The sequence below is a fragment of the Mandrillus leucophaeus genome, unplaced genomic scaffold (genome assembly GCF_000951045.1).
Source record: "Mandrillus leucophaeus isolate KB7577 unplaced genomic scaffold, Mleu.le_1.0 Scaffold661, whole genome shotgun sequence".
NCBI classification, from domain to species: Eukaryota; Metazoa; Chordata; class Mammalia; order Primates; family Cercopithecidae; genus Mandrillus; species Mandrillus leucophaeus.
This window is the reverse complement of record NW_012107153.1, coordinates 1,674,459-1,687,224: the sequence shown is the minus strand read 5'-3', so window position 1 is coordinate 1,687,224 and position 12,766 is coordinate 1,674,459. Positions and strand designations below refer to the sequence as shown.

At 38.3% G+C, this 12,766-nt stretch overlaps 1 protein-coding gene across 2 annotated transcripts in view; it reads left to right on the top strand.

Moving 5' to 3' along the window:
• TENM1 (teneurin transmembrane protein 1) overlaps positions 1–12,766 on the top strand; it is a 274,157-nt gene that overhangs the window by 254,315 nt on the left and 7,076 nt on the right. For both annotated transcript variants that reach the window (XM_012001514.1, XM_012001513.1), the window contains 3 exons: positions 3,374–3,670; positions 9,536–9,923; positions 10,758–11,978. In XM_012001514.1, coding sequence (XP_011856904.1) covers positions 3,374–3,670; positions 9,536–9,923; positions 10,758–11,978 — 1,906 coding nt within the window. The remainder of the gene's footprint in view (positions 1–3,373; positions 3,671–9,535; positions 9,924–10,757; positions 11,979–12,766) is intronic.

Below are 12,766 nucleotides of genomic sequence, written 5' to 3'. Positions count from 1 at the left end.
CCGTTGTATCAAAAGACAGGAAATATGTGCTTTTCTTATCACCTTTTAGGTGCACATAACAACACATAAGCACATAACAACAGGTGGCTGTATATTTATGCAAGACAACACTACATGCATTGGCCACAGATGGTATAAAGAGTCAAGAGTCCCAATTTGTGGTTGTACTCCCTGAATTAAACCTACCCCTGACACAAACAGCACTTGCCCCCAGATAATTTAAGCATCTAATCACTAGTATTCTGGATGCAATTCATGGCATGGAACATTTGATAGGTCTTCTTTTTTTTTTTCCAGAAGTTCAAATTAAGGGCAAATATCATTAGCTCCAGCTGACCAGTGAAGAAACTGAAACCAACAGAGGTTTAAAAAGCAAAGTGTCACACCCCAGTAGAAAAATGGGCAAATGTCATGAGCAGACAATTTATAGAAGATACACATGTGGCCAATAGATGTTAAAAAGTGTTCAGCCTCACTAGTAATCAAATAAATGCAAATTTAAGCCACAGCAGTGTATCATTTTCCCACTCTAGTATTGGGAAAGTTAACTAACTGATAATACTCAATGCTAGTAAGGATGGAATGAGATAACCTCTCCCACTACTAGCTAATGAGAGTATGAATTTGTACAACCTCTGTGCACTATAAAGTAATCTCTCAGGTTGCCTCAGGGGTCTTTTAATATGTCTCATTTGACCCAATAATTTCACTCATCGGGCTCTGTATTATGGAAATATTTATTTATAAAAATGTTCAGCAAAACATGTGATATGAAAGAAAAAACAAAAACGCTACTTTCTGATTTCTATTTGGGAGAATAGATAAATAAGTGTTTATCATGTAATAAGACATGCAACCATTAAAAGGTATATTTTAAGAATATTGAATAACACAGGGAATGCTAAAGATAAAACATTAGCTGTAAAAGTAGGACACAAAATTTTAAATACAATCCTAGTTGTATGTTTTGAATGTATGCACAGATTATGCCAAAAAAGTAAGATAAATGAAATGAAATGCAGTGAAGTGTTAACAGTGATTTTCATTGGATGGTGGGATTACATGTAATTATATCCTTTGTGCATTTCTATATTTCTAATTTTTCTGCCATGAAAAAGTTATCACTTTTATAATTGGGGGTAGGGGGAAAGGTTACTTTTTAAAGCAAAGAGCACAAGATTCTGAACAAAGGAAGACCAGAGTCTGATATGAGAGCATTAGCTTTGCAGCCATCCAGACCTCTAAGATCAAAACTCTTTTTGAACCAGGATGTTGATCTTGGATTCCTGAGACCTGAAAAGGTTTTATGTTTGGGTTTTTCAGAAAGGTTCCGAAAGCCCCCTAAGAGTATATTTTAAAAATGTTATATATGCATTTTATGTGCACTTTTCTTGGGATACATTGCATAGCTTTCAGATAGTTAAACAGATCCTTGACCACAAAAGTTAAAATTAACATCAAGTTTAGTTGGGTAGCCAGTGAATCAGTTTAATCTGACTATGATTAATGTAGTCAAATCGTAATGTGAGTTTCACTCCTCCCCTTCATTAACAAGATATTTAACTTTTCATTCAGGATCATGTTGACAACTCTGACAGATATAAATCTAGTACACTAAGCTACAATCACCTTGGAATCTGAAATGTGGTCCTATTCACAAGCCTAAATAAAATGAGAAAAGTAATAGTTATGTTATAAAAATAACAATTACTAGTGTTATTTCATAGTTTACCAAGTACCTGTATATGTAATCTCATTTAATTCTTAGCACAAGTTTGTGGTGTAAAATGGTAACAACACTCTTGTTTCACAGATAAGACAACTAAGGCCCAGATAGAAGAAATGATGGGTGAACAGACAAGTAGCTAGTTTAAATGTCTCCTGACTACAGTTCACTGCTACTTAGACTCCTCAAAGTCTCTCCTTTTTCATTCTTGTTTTTGTTCCTGCCAGATACAGTAGGACTCTCTCCACCCAAATCAGAAGTCTGTCCCCTAAAAGCTGGGTGAAGGGTACACAGCACCTCTACCATTTTTGCAACTTCTTGTGAGTCAGACTATTTAAAAATAAAAAGTTTTAACACAACAAAACACAAAACCCACTAAAACTAAAACTTAACTAAACTGAACTAAGCTAAAATAAAATAAATTTTAAAATTCCTTCCCTGCACTTTCCACCTACCCCTTCTTCAAAGCTCCCCTCTTCCACAGGGCCTTCTTCAGTGCACTGGCCAGTAGGGACTGAACCTCTTAATGACTAAAATCAAGAACAACACCTTTTTTTTTCTGAAATACGCACACAACAAAACAGTTGAGGATTGCATTTTCTAAGTGACTGTGTTGTAATCAGCTACCCAAAGCAGAAGTTACTGGTAGATCTAGGAAACACTGACACTACTAGCTGAAAAGTGGAAAAAATCAGGTCAGTTGTCCAACTGCTGATTTTTTAAACTTTTTTTTTTTACGAGGTCATTTAGTTATTTGGTTATCTTGTGTGAACCCAGATGAATTTCATCAGTCAGGCACCATTGAGTACTGTCTTTCGTGGAATCCAGTTCAAGATCCCTTGAATCAGGATCACTCTGGGACTACTGCAAGGTTCTGAGGTGCCCAGAGAAAATGCTACCATACAGTAAGAGAAGTCTAGAACCAGAACCATGTGAAAGTACTGTTTCTAAACTTGGAATCCAAACCTAACTCTATGCTTTAACTACAGTTAGTAGTGCTGCCCTTGCAAATGCTGTGGGACCTACCAACACTTAGTTCATTTACCTACGGGCCTCCATGAAAGTGTTGCTAAGTGAGACTCCATAACTAGAGGGCAAGGCAACCTGAGTTCCCCTATAATAGGTGTGAAATCATATATAAAACTCCAAGCCCAGGTGAACTAGGAAACCAAAGAAGGGAATCTGTGTAAGTTAGAGGGGGCTCACTGTCTTCCTTTTGTCTGATTTCTAATCACACAAATAATTCACCATTTTATGTTATGGCCACTTCACTGGTGAAAAGGGTGAAGGAAGACCCACTCCTTAGTAGGCAACTGACTTACATAAAATAAGATTACATAATTAGTGAAAACTGTAGCACTACACTTCAGGCTTGAGCTGGGGAAAAAGCAATCAACAACCACATATTGAGAGTCTAGAGTATGCCAAGTACTGTCCTGGGAATTAAGACATAGCCCTGCTCTCCGGGAGTGTACAGTGTGGTAGAGGAATAAAGACAGGTGGCATCTGTGGAATGTGAAGCCATCAGGCTTCAGAGGCAAGAGAGAATCTATCGTTGGGTAATCAGGAAAGGATTCATGATTGTCAGTGCTCTAATGAGGGGAACAAGGCTGTGCTTAAAATGTATTTCATATTTCTTTCTCATAGGCCCACAACAGAAACCTACTCTCCATAGATTTTGATCATATAACCCGCACAGGAAAGATCTATGATGATCATCGAAAATTCACCCTTCGAATTCTTTATGACCAGACTGGACGACCCATTCTGTGGTCTCCCGTAAGCAGATACAATGAAGTGAACATCACATATTCACCTTCGGGATTGGTGACGTTTATTCAAAGAGGGACATGGAATGAAAAAATGGAGTATGACCAGAGTGGAAAAATTATTTCAAGAACTTGGGCTGATGGGAAAATTTGGAGCTATACCTACTTAGAAAAAGTAAGTACATAGGGGTAAAAGACAAGTTTCAAGTTTCTGAATGAGACTATCGAAAATGGCCCTAATTGTCCATCTTGGTGAGGACCTGCAGGAGAAAAGTCTGTGTTCCAGCTGTTCTGTTCTGTAAAAGTAACAAAAAGATGTTGAACTTATAAGGATAAACTGTTTTTCAGCTGAAAATTTTCCCCAGTCCCACACTCTGCCAAGTACTCTTTCAGACTAAAGTAAGAATAATGGCTTAGCTTTCTCCTCATTTGAACATCTTTGTTCATGCTTTTGAAAAGGTATCTTTATTATTATGAAAGCTCATACTGAGGGAAAAATAGCTAGAAAATTATAAAATCGTGTTAATGTACTCAGCTCTGGTAAAAGGCTTTTTACCCAGAGGATAAGCATTTCTAATTTTGTTAGGATAGTCAGTGAAATTTTAGTTGTACGCATTTGAAGACTAATTTCCAAAAGTAATCAGCCTGCGGGAATGGTGGTAGTGGGGCCTCATTGGTAATACTTTTTTGTGTACACTGAGTCTCCAATAGCATCCATAATGGCAGCTTGTGGCCTGTGTCTGGGAATAATAGAAAAACATTTTAATCCCACTACAGGAACCATTTGTCAAACATCAGCCCCTACAGAGCAAAATGGTTTCTGGCCAGATTGGTACCAGAGGACAGTAAGAGTAATTGATCTCTATCTCAATGTCTAATCTCCTAAGATAGTGCCTCTTGCTTCCCAAATCTATTCTTTCAACACATTTAGGAATTCATCAGTCCTAAATTAATTTCTACAAAAATTGAAAAATGCCTTCCCTTGAGAATTCAAGGGTAATCAGTATAAGGTAGCTTCTAGATGTTCTTAGAAAAGTCATAGGAGCTCATAGCTCACATGGCAGATTTCCCTGTTGGTACCAAGTAATGCCCAACTTTTCTGATACACCCTCCCCAAAGTTAATAAAAACAGTGTGCCAGTGGTTATATGTCATTATAAAACCATGTTACTAGTTCCCAGAGTTTATTGCTGGAGAATTTACCAAGTTAGAAATGCCTGGAGATAAAGCAGAGTTCACTTGGGAGCTAGGGCAAAAGGAGGGAGTCCTTTGCTGAATCCACCTCGTGTCCTTTTCTGCTAAAAACATTCATCAAATCTATAATCTATCCTCTACACTGGCAAAATCTGAATCTTATAGAGCAGGTCTTTCCTCTTTTGAATTTTGGTAACAAGAATGATTGGCAAAACCGTATGACAAGTGCCTACAGAGTGCCAAGCCTGTTGTAACATTAACTGAATCCAAATATTTGCTGGTATGTGTGCACAGGCAAAGTATTTCTTAAGGTGTATATTGATGACCTTCATATGAAGAAAAACAGATGCTACTGATCACTAACAGAATATTGGCTGAATTAGTTTTCCAGAAAGGAAGACAGGTTTGCACCAATCTTTCCACGTGTCTTCCACATGACTACTTAAGTAGCCAGCACTCCTTAGAAGCATACGTGGGTTTGCACTCGTAATTCCAACCTCAATGACACTAGAGTCCAACCAACTGAGCTAATTGCCTATAGACAGTCACATCTAGGTCTCATAAGACTCTCCCTTTAGATTATCTGCACAATAACATAAGAGCCTATTGAAAACTTCAGTTTCATCCCCGGGTGCAGTTACTGAGCCTCTTCTCTGACACCAATGAGGAGATTTTATTGTTTCTCTTTTCTGAATTCACTGATTATTCCATCAAATTTACTTAAGCAAAGAATCACGTGAAGCAAACTTCATAAGTTCTCTTTGCCACAGAAACCTAGTTGGCAATAATTGCTAAGCAAACAAACAAAAACCTCAGTGAGACTGCCAGTGTCTGCAGTGTACAAAAATAAGACCTTCCTCACCCAGAATAAGGTATCAAGACAAGTCCTGGTAACTTTCTGACCAGTGAGACAAACCAGCTTATTTGTACCTTTGAGTTCACTTTTGTTCTTTTCTTGATTTTATATTTAATTTGTTCTCTAATTAAAAGAGTAGCTACTGATTTAAGCAATCCTGTTATGCAAAACTCAGAACCTACAAAACGCATTCTTACGGAATGATTCTTTACTTTCCAAAAATCATTTGTCATAAAATTGATTTTATTAACATTATTATTACCAGTAATCATAACTAATTCGCTTAATAGATATAATTAAATGAAATAACTTAATATAAAGCACCCAAGTAGAGAATTTAAATGCTAGCTAGCACTTACTGCCACTTGGAGGTAAATCAAAGCAAGAAAGAGCAGAAAAAAGGAAGGGAGGGAAGAAGGAAAGAAGGAAGGGAGGGAGGGAGGGAGGCAGGAAATTAAAGCATCTTTGAAATTGTGATTCTAGAGGGAAAAAGGGAAAGAACATTGAATTTACCAAAATCCCAAGTAACATGTAACTTTTTCAGTGACTTGAGGTTTTGCATCCCCTTGTGTTCTTTCCAGTCTTCTCTTTAATATGGCCTTTGTGGCACATTCTCTCACTATGACGGGGCAGAGCAGGGATAAAGAGGCTGATTCTCATAGTATATTTTAAACTAAGAATTCCCAAGCTTTAACATGGATTTCTTTTTTTACACCACAAAATACTCCGGTATTACCGTGTGAATTTGCTTGCCATACCTGTGTCACGATGTATTAAAAAGCAGCAGCAGATTTTTCACCTTAACATGCAGAAATTTTGTAAAAATTGTTTGACTTCCTCTAGAGTAAGTGAAAGTTATGCATATCATTTTCATGCACAATGGTTTGTAGCCATTAGGAGAAAAATAATTATTTGGATAATGGCTGTGGTTGCTTAATGATCTCTTCCCTATTAAAAAAATCAATTATTGTTTCTTAAATTTTCTCTATGTGGTCATTAATTCTCTGTCTTGATTTATGAGACTTCTCTGAGTTAATTATATTTTGAAGACTTGTGGGCTAAAATTTTGTATTACAGTAAATGTAAATCTTTCAGTTTCCTAAAATAATTCTTATGAACTTCATTTTAAAAATGCATTTAAATATATTTTATAATCATTTAATAAGATATTTTAGCCTTATACATTTACAGCAATTGCCTCTTTGGGGCTGACGTTTTCAGAGGCTGCCTAGAGGGACAGAACGACGACTGTGGCTTCAGCTTCCAGGTGGCGCCACACTGCCATCTGGTGGTCATTCAAATGCTTTAACTTTTCAAATTTCTGCTCTCATTTCTAGTCTCGTTCAAATAAGCATACAGCCATGATTGCTGTTGCTGTTGTTGTTGTTGCTTTTACAATTATATCTTTTAGAACCTCACAATCAATTAAAAGAATAAAAGTCTCACACTCCGTTATTTGGACTAATAAGAAATGGCCTTTTATCCTATAGCAGCATTGTGGACATTGGATAGATTCATAAGCATTGTTTTTGAGCAAACTGATAATAATGCCCACCCAAAGTGAAAAAGCAGCCAAATGAGAGCTAAATGGTATTTTGGCAACATAACAGTTACATTCATTTGATTTCTAATCACATCATCCACATTCTTGCCATTGGCAGGAAGCTTTGAAACAGACCAAGGGCTTTTGAGACAGCCCAGCATCAGCACCACCTAGGAACAGGGTTCAGGCAGTAGTTTACTGCAGGCTGGAGGATGAGAACAGAGGAGAGAATAACAATGACGTGCCATAAATACTTGGAAAGGCTGGTACAGCAACTGAAAAAGGCATGGCCTAGGCAGGCTGGTACTAGATAATATGTGGGGGCTATATGGTGATAGTCCCTGGCCCGTGTCACAGGTGACAGATGTCATTTACTCACGGCAAGTTGACAGAAGAGAGTGGAAAGGAACTGAGAAATATGACTTTCAGCCTAGAGATAATGCAAAAGCTTTTCCACAATTCCTGTATAAAGCCTTTCCACCCCTGCTCCCTGCCACCTGCTTTCCCACTCATAGGAAAATTTATTGCTGGTTCTATTGAATTCTGCCTTGGTCCAGGGAGGCAGTTATCCCTTAATGTCTCCAAGCCCATTCAGGATTTCCAAGTCTCTTTCCTTTTGTTCAGGAGGTTTTCAGAGGTCACAGTGGTGGAATGGTAGGCTGTGGCAAGCTGCCGGTTGTTCACAAGTGACGAATTGACAGGATTTCTGCGCTCACCTCTGGCTCTCCAGGCATAATGTTAGTAGAAAAGAAAGAATGAACAACCGACCAAATAACCACTGACTTTGACTTCATGGTACTGAGATGCAATTCAAAATCAATAATTCCCGGAAGGGTAGGGAGGATATGCAGTTTCAGAAAGCACATTCAATATTAAAATGTAATGTCATATTTAAAAGAGATAAATGCACATTACATATACTTATGTAATTCACATTCATAAACATATAATTTGTGCTTAGAAAATGAAACTATACCTATTGTTTTCATAACACAAACTTGAATAAATAACCCTCAACGAAATCCCTTTGCTTGAAAAGGTAATTTTCAAAAGGAGAAGAATAAAGCTCCCCTAGGGAGTCATATCAGAATTTCCAAGGATGAGAAATTTTTATTTTTATTAAAAGATGAGATGCACATGTCAGTCAATTATAGTCCTCCCTAAAACAGTGCTCCTTTTATGTCTATATTTGCAATTAAAACAAGACAATCAGTATTTATGAAACACCTATTACCTGCTAAGCATTATACCTCAACAAACAACTGTTTCTGAAATACAGATCAGTTTAGGGGAGAGGGGTTGCATAACCAGAGAATCATTCAATTTTAATGACATGCTTCCCTAATATTAAAACACAAATGGAAATGTGAAGTTAAAACATCAATTGCGAAACAATAATAATACCATAATAATCTTTTATGCACAATTTTTAGGAAGATATCTCCGTGAAGTCAATCAATACTTTATGGTAACTATAAATTAATTTGTGAAATGCCCTGCCATCCATTTACCTTCCTCTGAAACATATGCACATTGAAGCAACCTTTCTAAAATACCAACTTGACGGTTTCTCCCAGCTTGCACGTGCCCTCTTGCAACCGTCCCTTAACTTTTTTAAGACCCTTCAAGAGTGCCAGATGCAGTGGCACACATTGGTAGTCCCAGCTACGCAGGAGGCTGAGACAGGAGGATGGCCTAAGCTCAGGAGTTTGAGGCTGCAGTGAACTATGACTATACCACTGCACTCCAGCCTGGGCAACACAGTGAGACCCTGGCTCTAAAAAATAATGAAATAAAACAGAAACCCTTTGATGACTCCCTGTTGCCAACATACTTGAATCCAAACTCCTTAGTGTGGCTTAGAAAGCCTAGCATGATCTGGACTCAGCCTACGTAGCTGACGTCATCTCCTGCCATTCCCACCATTCCCAACACACTCAAGCTGTAGCCACACAAAATTTCTCTCATTCTCTGAAAAAACCGTGTTCTTTTTCATATCCAGACCCTCACAAGGCTGTGCTCTCTGCCAAGAATACTCTTTCCCTACCCCTGCCCCAGGCTCCCTGCCTTTGCCTGGACAATCCCCAGGCAATCTTTATGTCTCAACTCAGATGCCACTTTATCCAATAAGCCTTTTCTGGTCTCTCAAGTCTGAGTAAGTTGGTCTTTCTCTGCCTTTCAGAAGCACTCTGTAACTCCCCCGTCATAATACATTTCACACTATATTGTAATTGCTTGGTTGCTTGTCTTTCTCCTCCATTAAAACTGTAAATTTCATGAAGATAGACACCACTATTGTGCACTACTGTATCCACTAGGATTTGCCACAGTGTCTGGCACACAGAAAGTGCTTGATTAATTTGTGTTGAATGGATGAATGTGTATTTTCTTTAATCGCCTCAACTTTAGTTGTCCATAATGTGCTATTCTGCCTTTGTCTCGTTTCAGTCTGTGATGCTTCTCTTACATAGCCAGCGGCGTTATATCTTTGAGTATGACCAACCAGATTGTCTGCTCTCAGTCACCATGCCTAGCATGGTGCGTCACAGCTTACAAACCATGCTTTCAGTGGGCTACTACCGGAACATCTACACCCCACCTGACAGTAGCACTTCTTTTATCCAAGACTATAGTCGAGATGGCCGATTGCTACAGACCCTGCATCTGGGGACAGGGCGCAGAGTCTTGTACAAGTACACCAAGCAAGCAAGGCTTTCTGAGGTGCTCTATGATACCACTCAGGTCACATTAACATATGAAGAGTCTTCTGGAGTGATTAAGACAATACACCTGATGCATGACGGATTCATCTGCACAATCAGATACAGGCAAACAGGTTTGTTGTGAAAGAGTGATGATGTCTACAACAACATCACTATTTTCTTATGACATTTTTACTGACCACAGTGTGAGATAGAAGCATTAATCTACACACCTTCAACCCAACTTTCACTTTACTTATCAAAGTATCTGACATTGAAAATTTAAAGCATGTTATAGTCTGATGAAAACTGATTTCTTAAAAACATATAGTGCATTTCTTTCTTTCAGCTCTCAAGTAATTTGAAATCCAAGTGCCTAGTGTAACCGTATACCCATTCCTGCTCAGCACCAAATCTTCTCAAAGATGAAACTGCAAGATATAAGTCTCACTGAAACTAGCTCAAGCCCTGTGTAACCTTTATAAGCCTCAGTTGATGACAAAATATCTTCACAAGTCAGAACTTTCTAATGTATTTTACCCTTTGGGTTTATAGAATGCCGAAATCCAGTTACTTTAATGCTGGAATTTGTCAAAACCTGACCCTCTGACTTTGTAGCAAAGGTTAAATGAAATGAAAGCATTTTTGTCAAGTGATTATAGCAAGAAAACATGTTCATAATATCAATTTCATCACTCTGGGCTACTGGATGTTATTACTTCTGTAGTTTCTATAATTAAAATGTTCTATAACTATACAGTATTTTAATTTTTTTATATTTGAGGATTACCACTATGAGAATATATATCCAGGAGATAATATGCCCAGGCATTTGATATCAGAGATCAATCTCTAATATTTTATTATGAATATAAAAGCACCGGTACTAAATAAAATAACACTAGACCTTTCTGACTCTTCCATACTGATCACCTAGCTTCTTACTGTTTTTGTTTCGGTTCCTATAGGACCTCTTATTGGACGCCAGATTTTCAGATTCAGTGAAGAAGGTCTTGTGAATGCACGGTTCGACTACAGCTACAACAATTTCCGTGTCACCAGCATGCAAGCTGTAATCAATGAAACCCCTTTGCCTATAGATCTGTACCGATATGTTGATGTCTCTGGCAGAACAGAGCAGTTTGGAAAATTCAGTGTAATTAATTATGATTTAAATCAGGTCATAACTACTACAGTGATGAAACACACGAAAATCTTCAGTGCCAATGGACAAGTCATTGAAGTCCAATATGAAATCCTAAAGGCAATTGCCTACTGGATGACTATTCAATATGATAATGTGGGCCGCATGGTAATATGTGACATAAGGGTAGGAGTAGATGCCAATATAACAAGGTACTTCTATGAATATGATGCTGATGGGCAACTTCAAACTGTTTCTGTAAATGACAAAACCCAGTGGCGTTATAGTTATGATCTGAATGGAAACATCAACCTCTTAAGCCATGGGAATAGTGCTCGTCTTACTCCTCTCCGATATGACCTCCGAGACCGCATCACCAGATTAGGAGAAATTCAGTATAAAATGGATGAAGATGGCTTTCTGAGGCAGAGGGGAAATGACATTTTTGAATATAATTCTAATGGCCTGCTGCAGAAAGCCTACAATAAGGCTTCTGGCTGGACTGTGCAGTATTACTATGATGGGCTTGGGCGACGCGTCGCGAGTAAGTCCAGCCTAGGGCAGCACCTTCAGTTCTTTTATGCAGACCTTACCAACCCCATAAGAGTTACTCATTTGTACAACCACACAAGCTCGGAGATTACATCTCTGTATTATGATCTCCAAGGTCACCTTATTGCCATGGAGTTAAGCAGTGGTGAAGAATATTACGTAGCCTGTGATAATACAGGTACCCCACTAGCTGTGTTCAGCAGCCGAGGTCAGGTCATAAAGGAGATACTATACACACCTTATGGCGATATCTATCATGACACTTACCCTGACTTTCAGGTCATTATTGGTTTTCATGGAGGACTCTATGATTTCCTTACTAAATTAGTGCACCTGGGGCAAAGGGATTATGATGTTGTCGCTGGCAGATGGACAACGCCTAATCATCACATATGGAAACAGTTGAACCTCCTTCCTAAACCATTCAACCTCTACTCCTTTGAAAATAACTACCCAGTTGGCAAAATTCAAGATGTTGCAAAGTATACCACAGGTATTTAAACTATTTAAAACTTTAAACTAAACCTGAGTAACTCAGTGCTGTTGATTTTATCACAGAATCTCAATGCCTTTGTAAATATGCTTCCTCTTCCTGACAGTTAGCCCACAGGTTATTGTGCATTTGCTGTCTTCCTTAGTTTTTTGGAGTGAGCAAAACATGCATGTTAACATAAAACATAATGCTTTTGCATCCTGCTACATTTTTTTTTAGCTGTTTCTGTGTTTTACTCTTACATGCTTATATGAATAATTATGTAAAAGAAAAATTCAGGATTCTGTTTCATCATATAAACCTAATATGATGATCCATGTGGCCTTAGTACCACTATCACATTAGGAATTTCAATGTAGTAGGCTGAGCTTATAATCCAGGGTTATCCACAAATCAAAATTTTTCCTTGTAGAGAGAGGATCAGGTGTTTTAGTATGGGTCATATAAAGGGGAGTTTCAGGCTGGGTGCGGTGGCTCACGCCTGTAATCCCAACATTGGGAGGCTGAGGCAGGCAGATCACTTGAGGCCAGGAGTTCAAGACCAGCCTGGCCAACATGGTGAAACCCCATCTCTACTAAAAATACAAAAATTAGCCAGTTGTGGTGGCACGTGCCTATAATCCCAGCTACTCAGGAGGCTACTCAGGAGGCTGAGGCAGGAGAATCACTTGAACCCAGAAGATGGAGGTTGCAGTGAACCAAGATTACACCACTGTACTCCAGCCTGGGCAACAGACTGAGACTACATCTCATAAATAAATAAATAAATAAATAAATAAATAAATAAA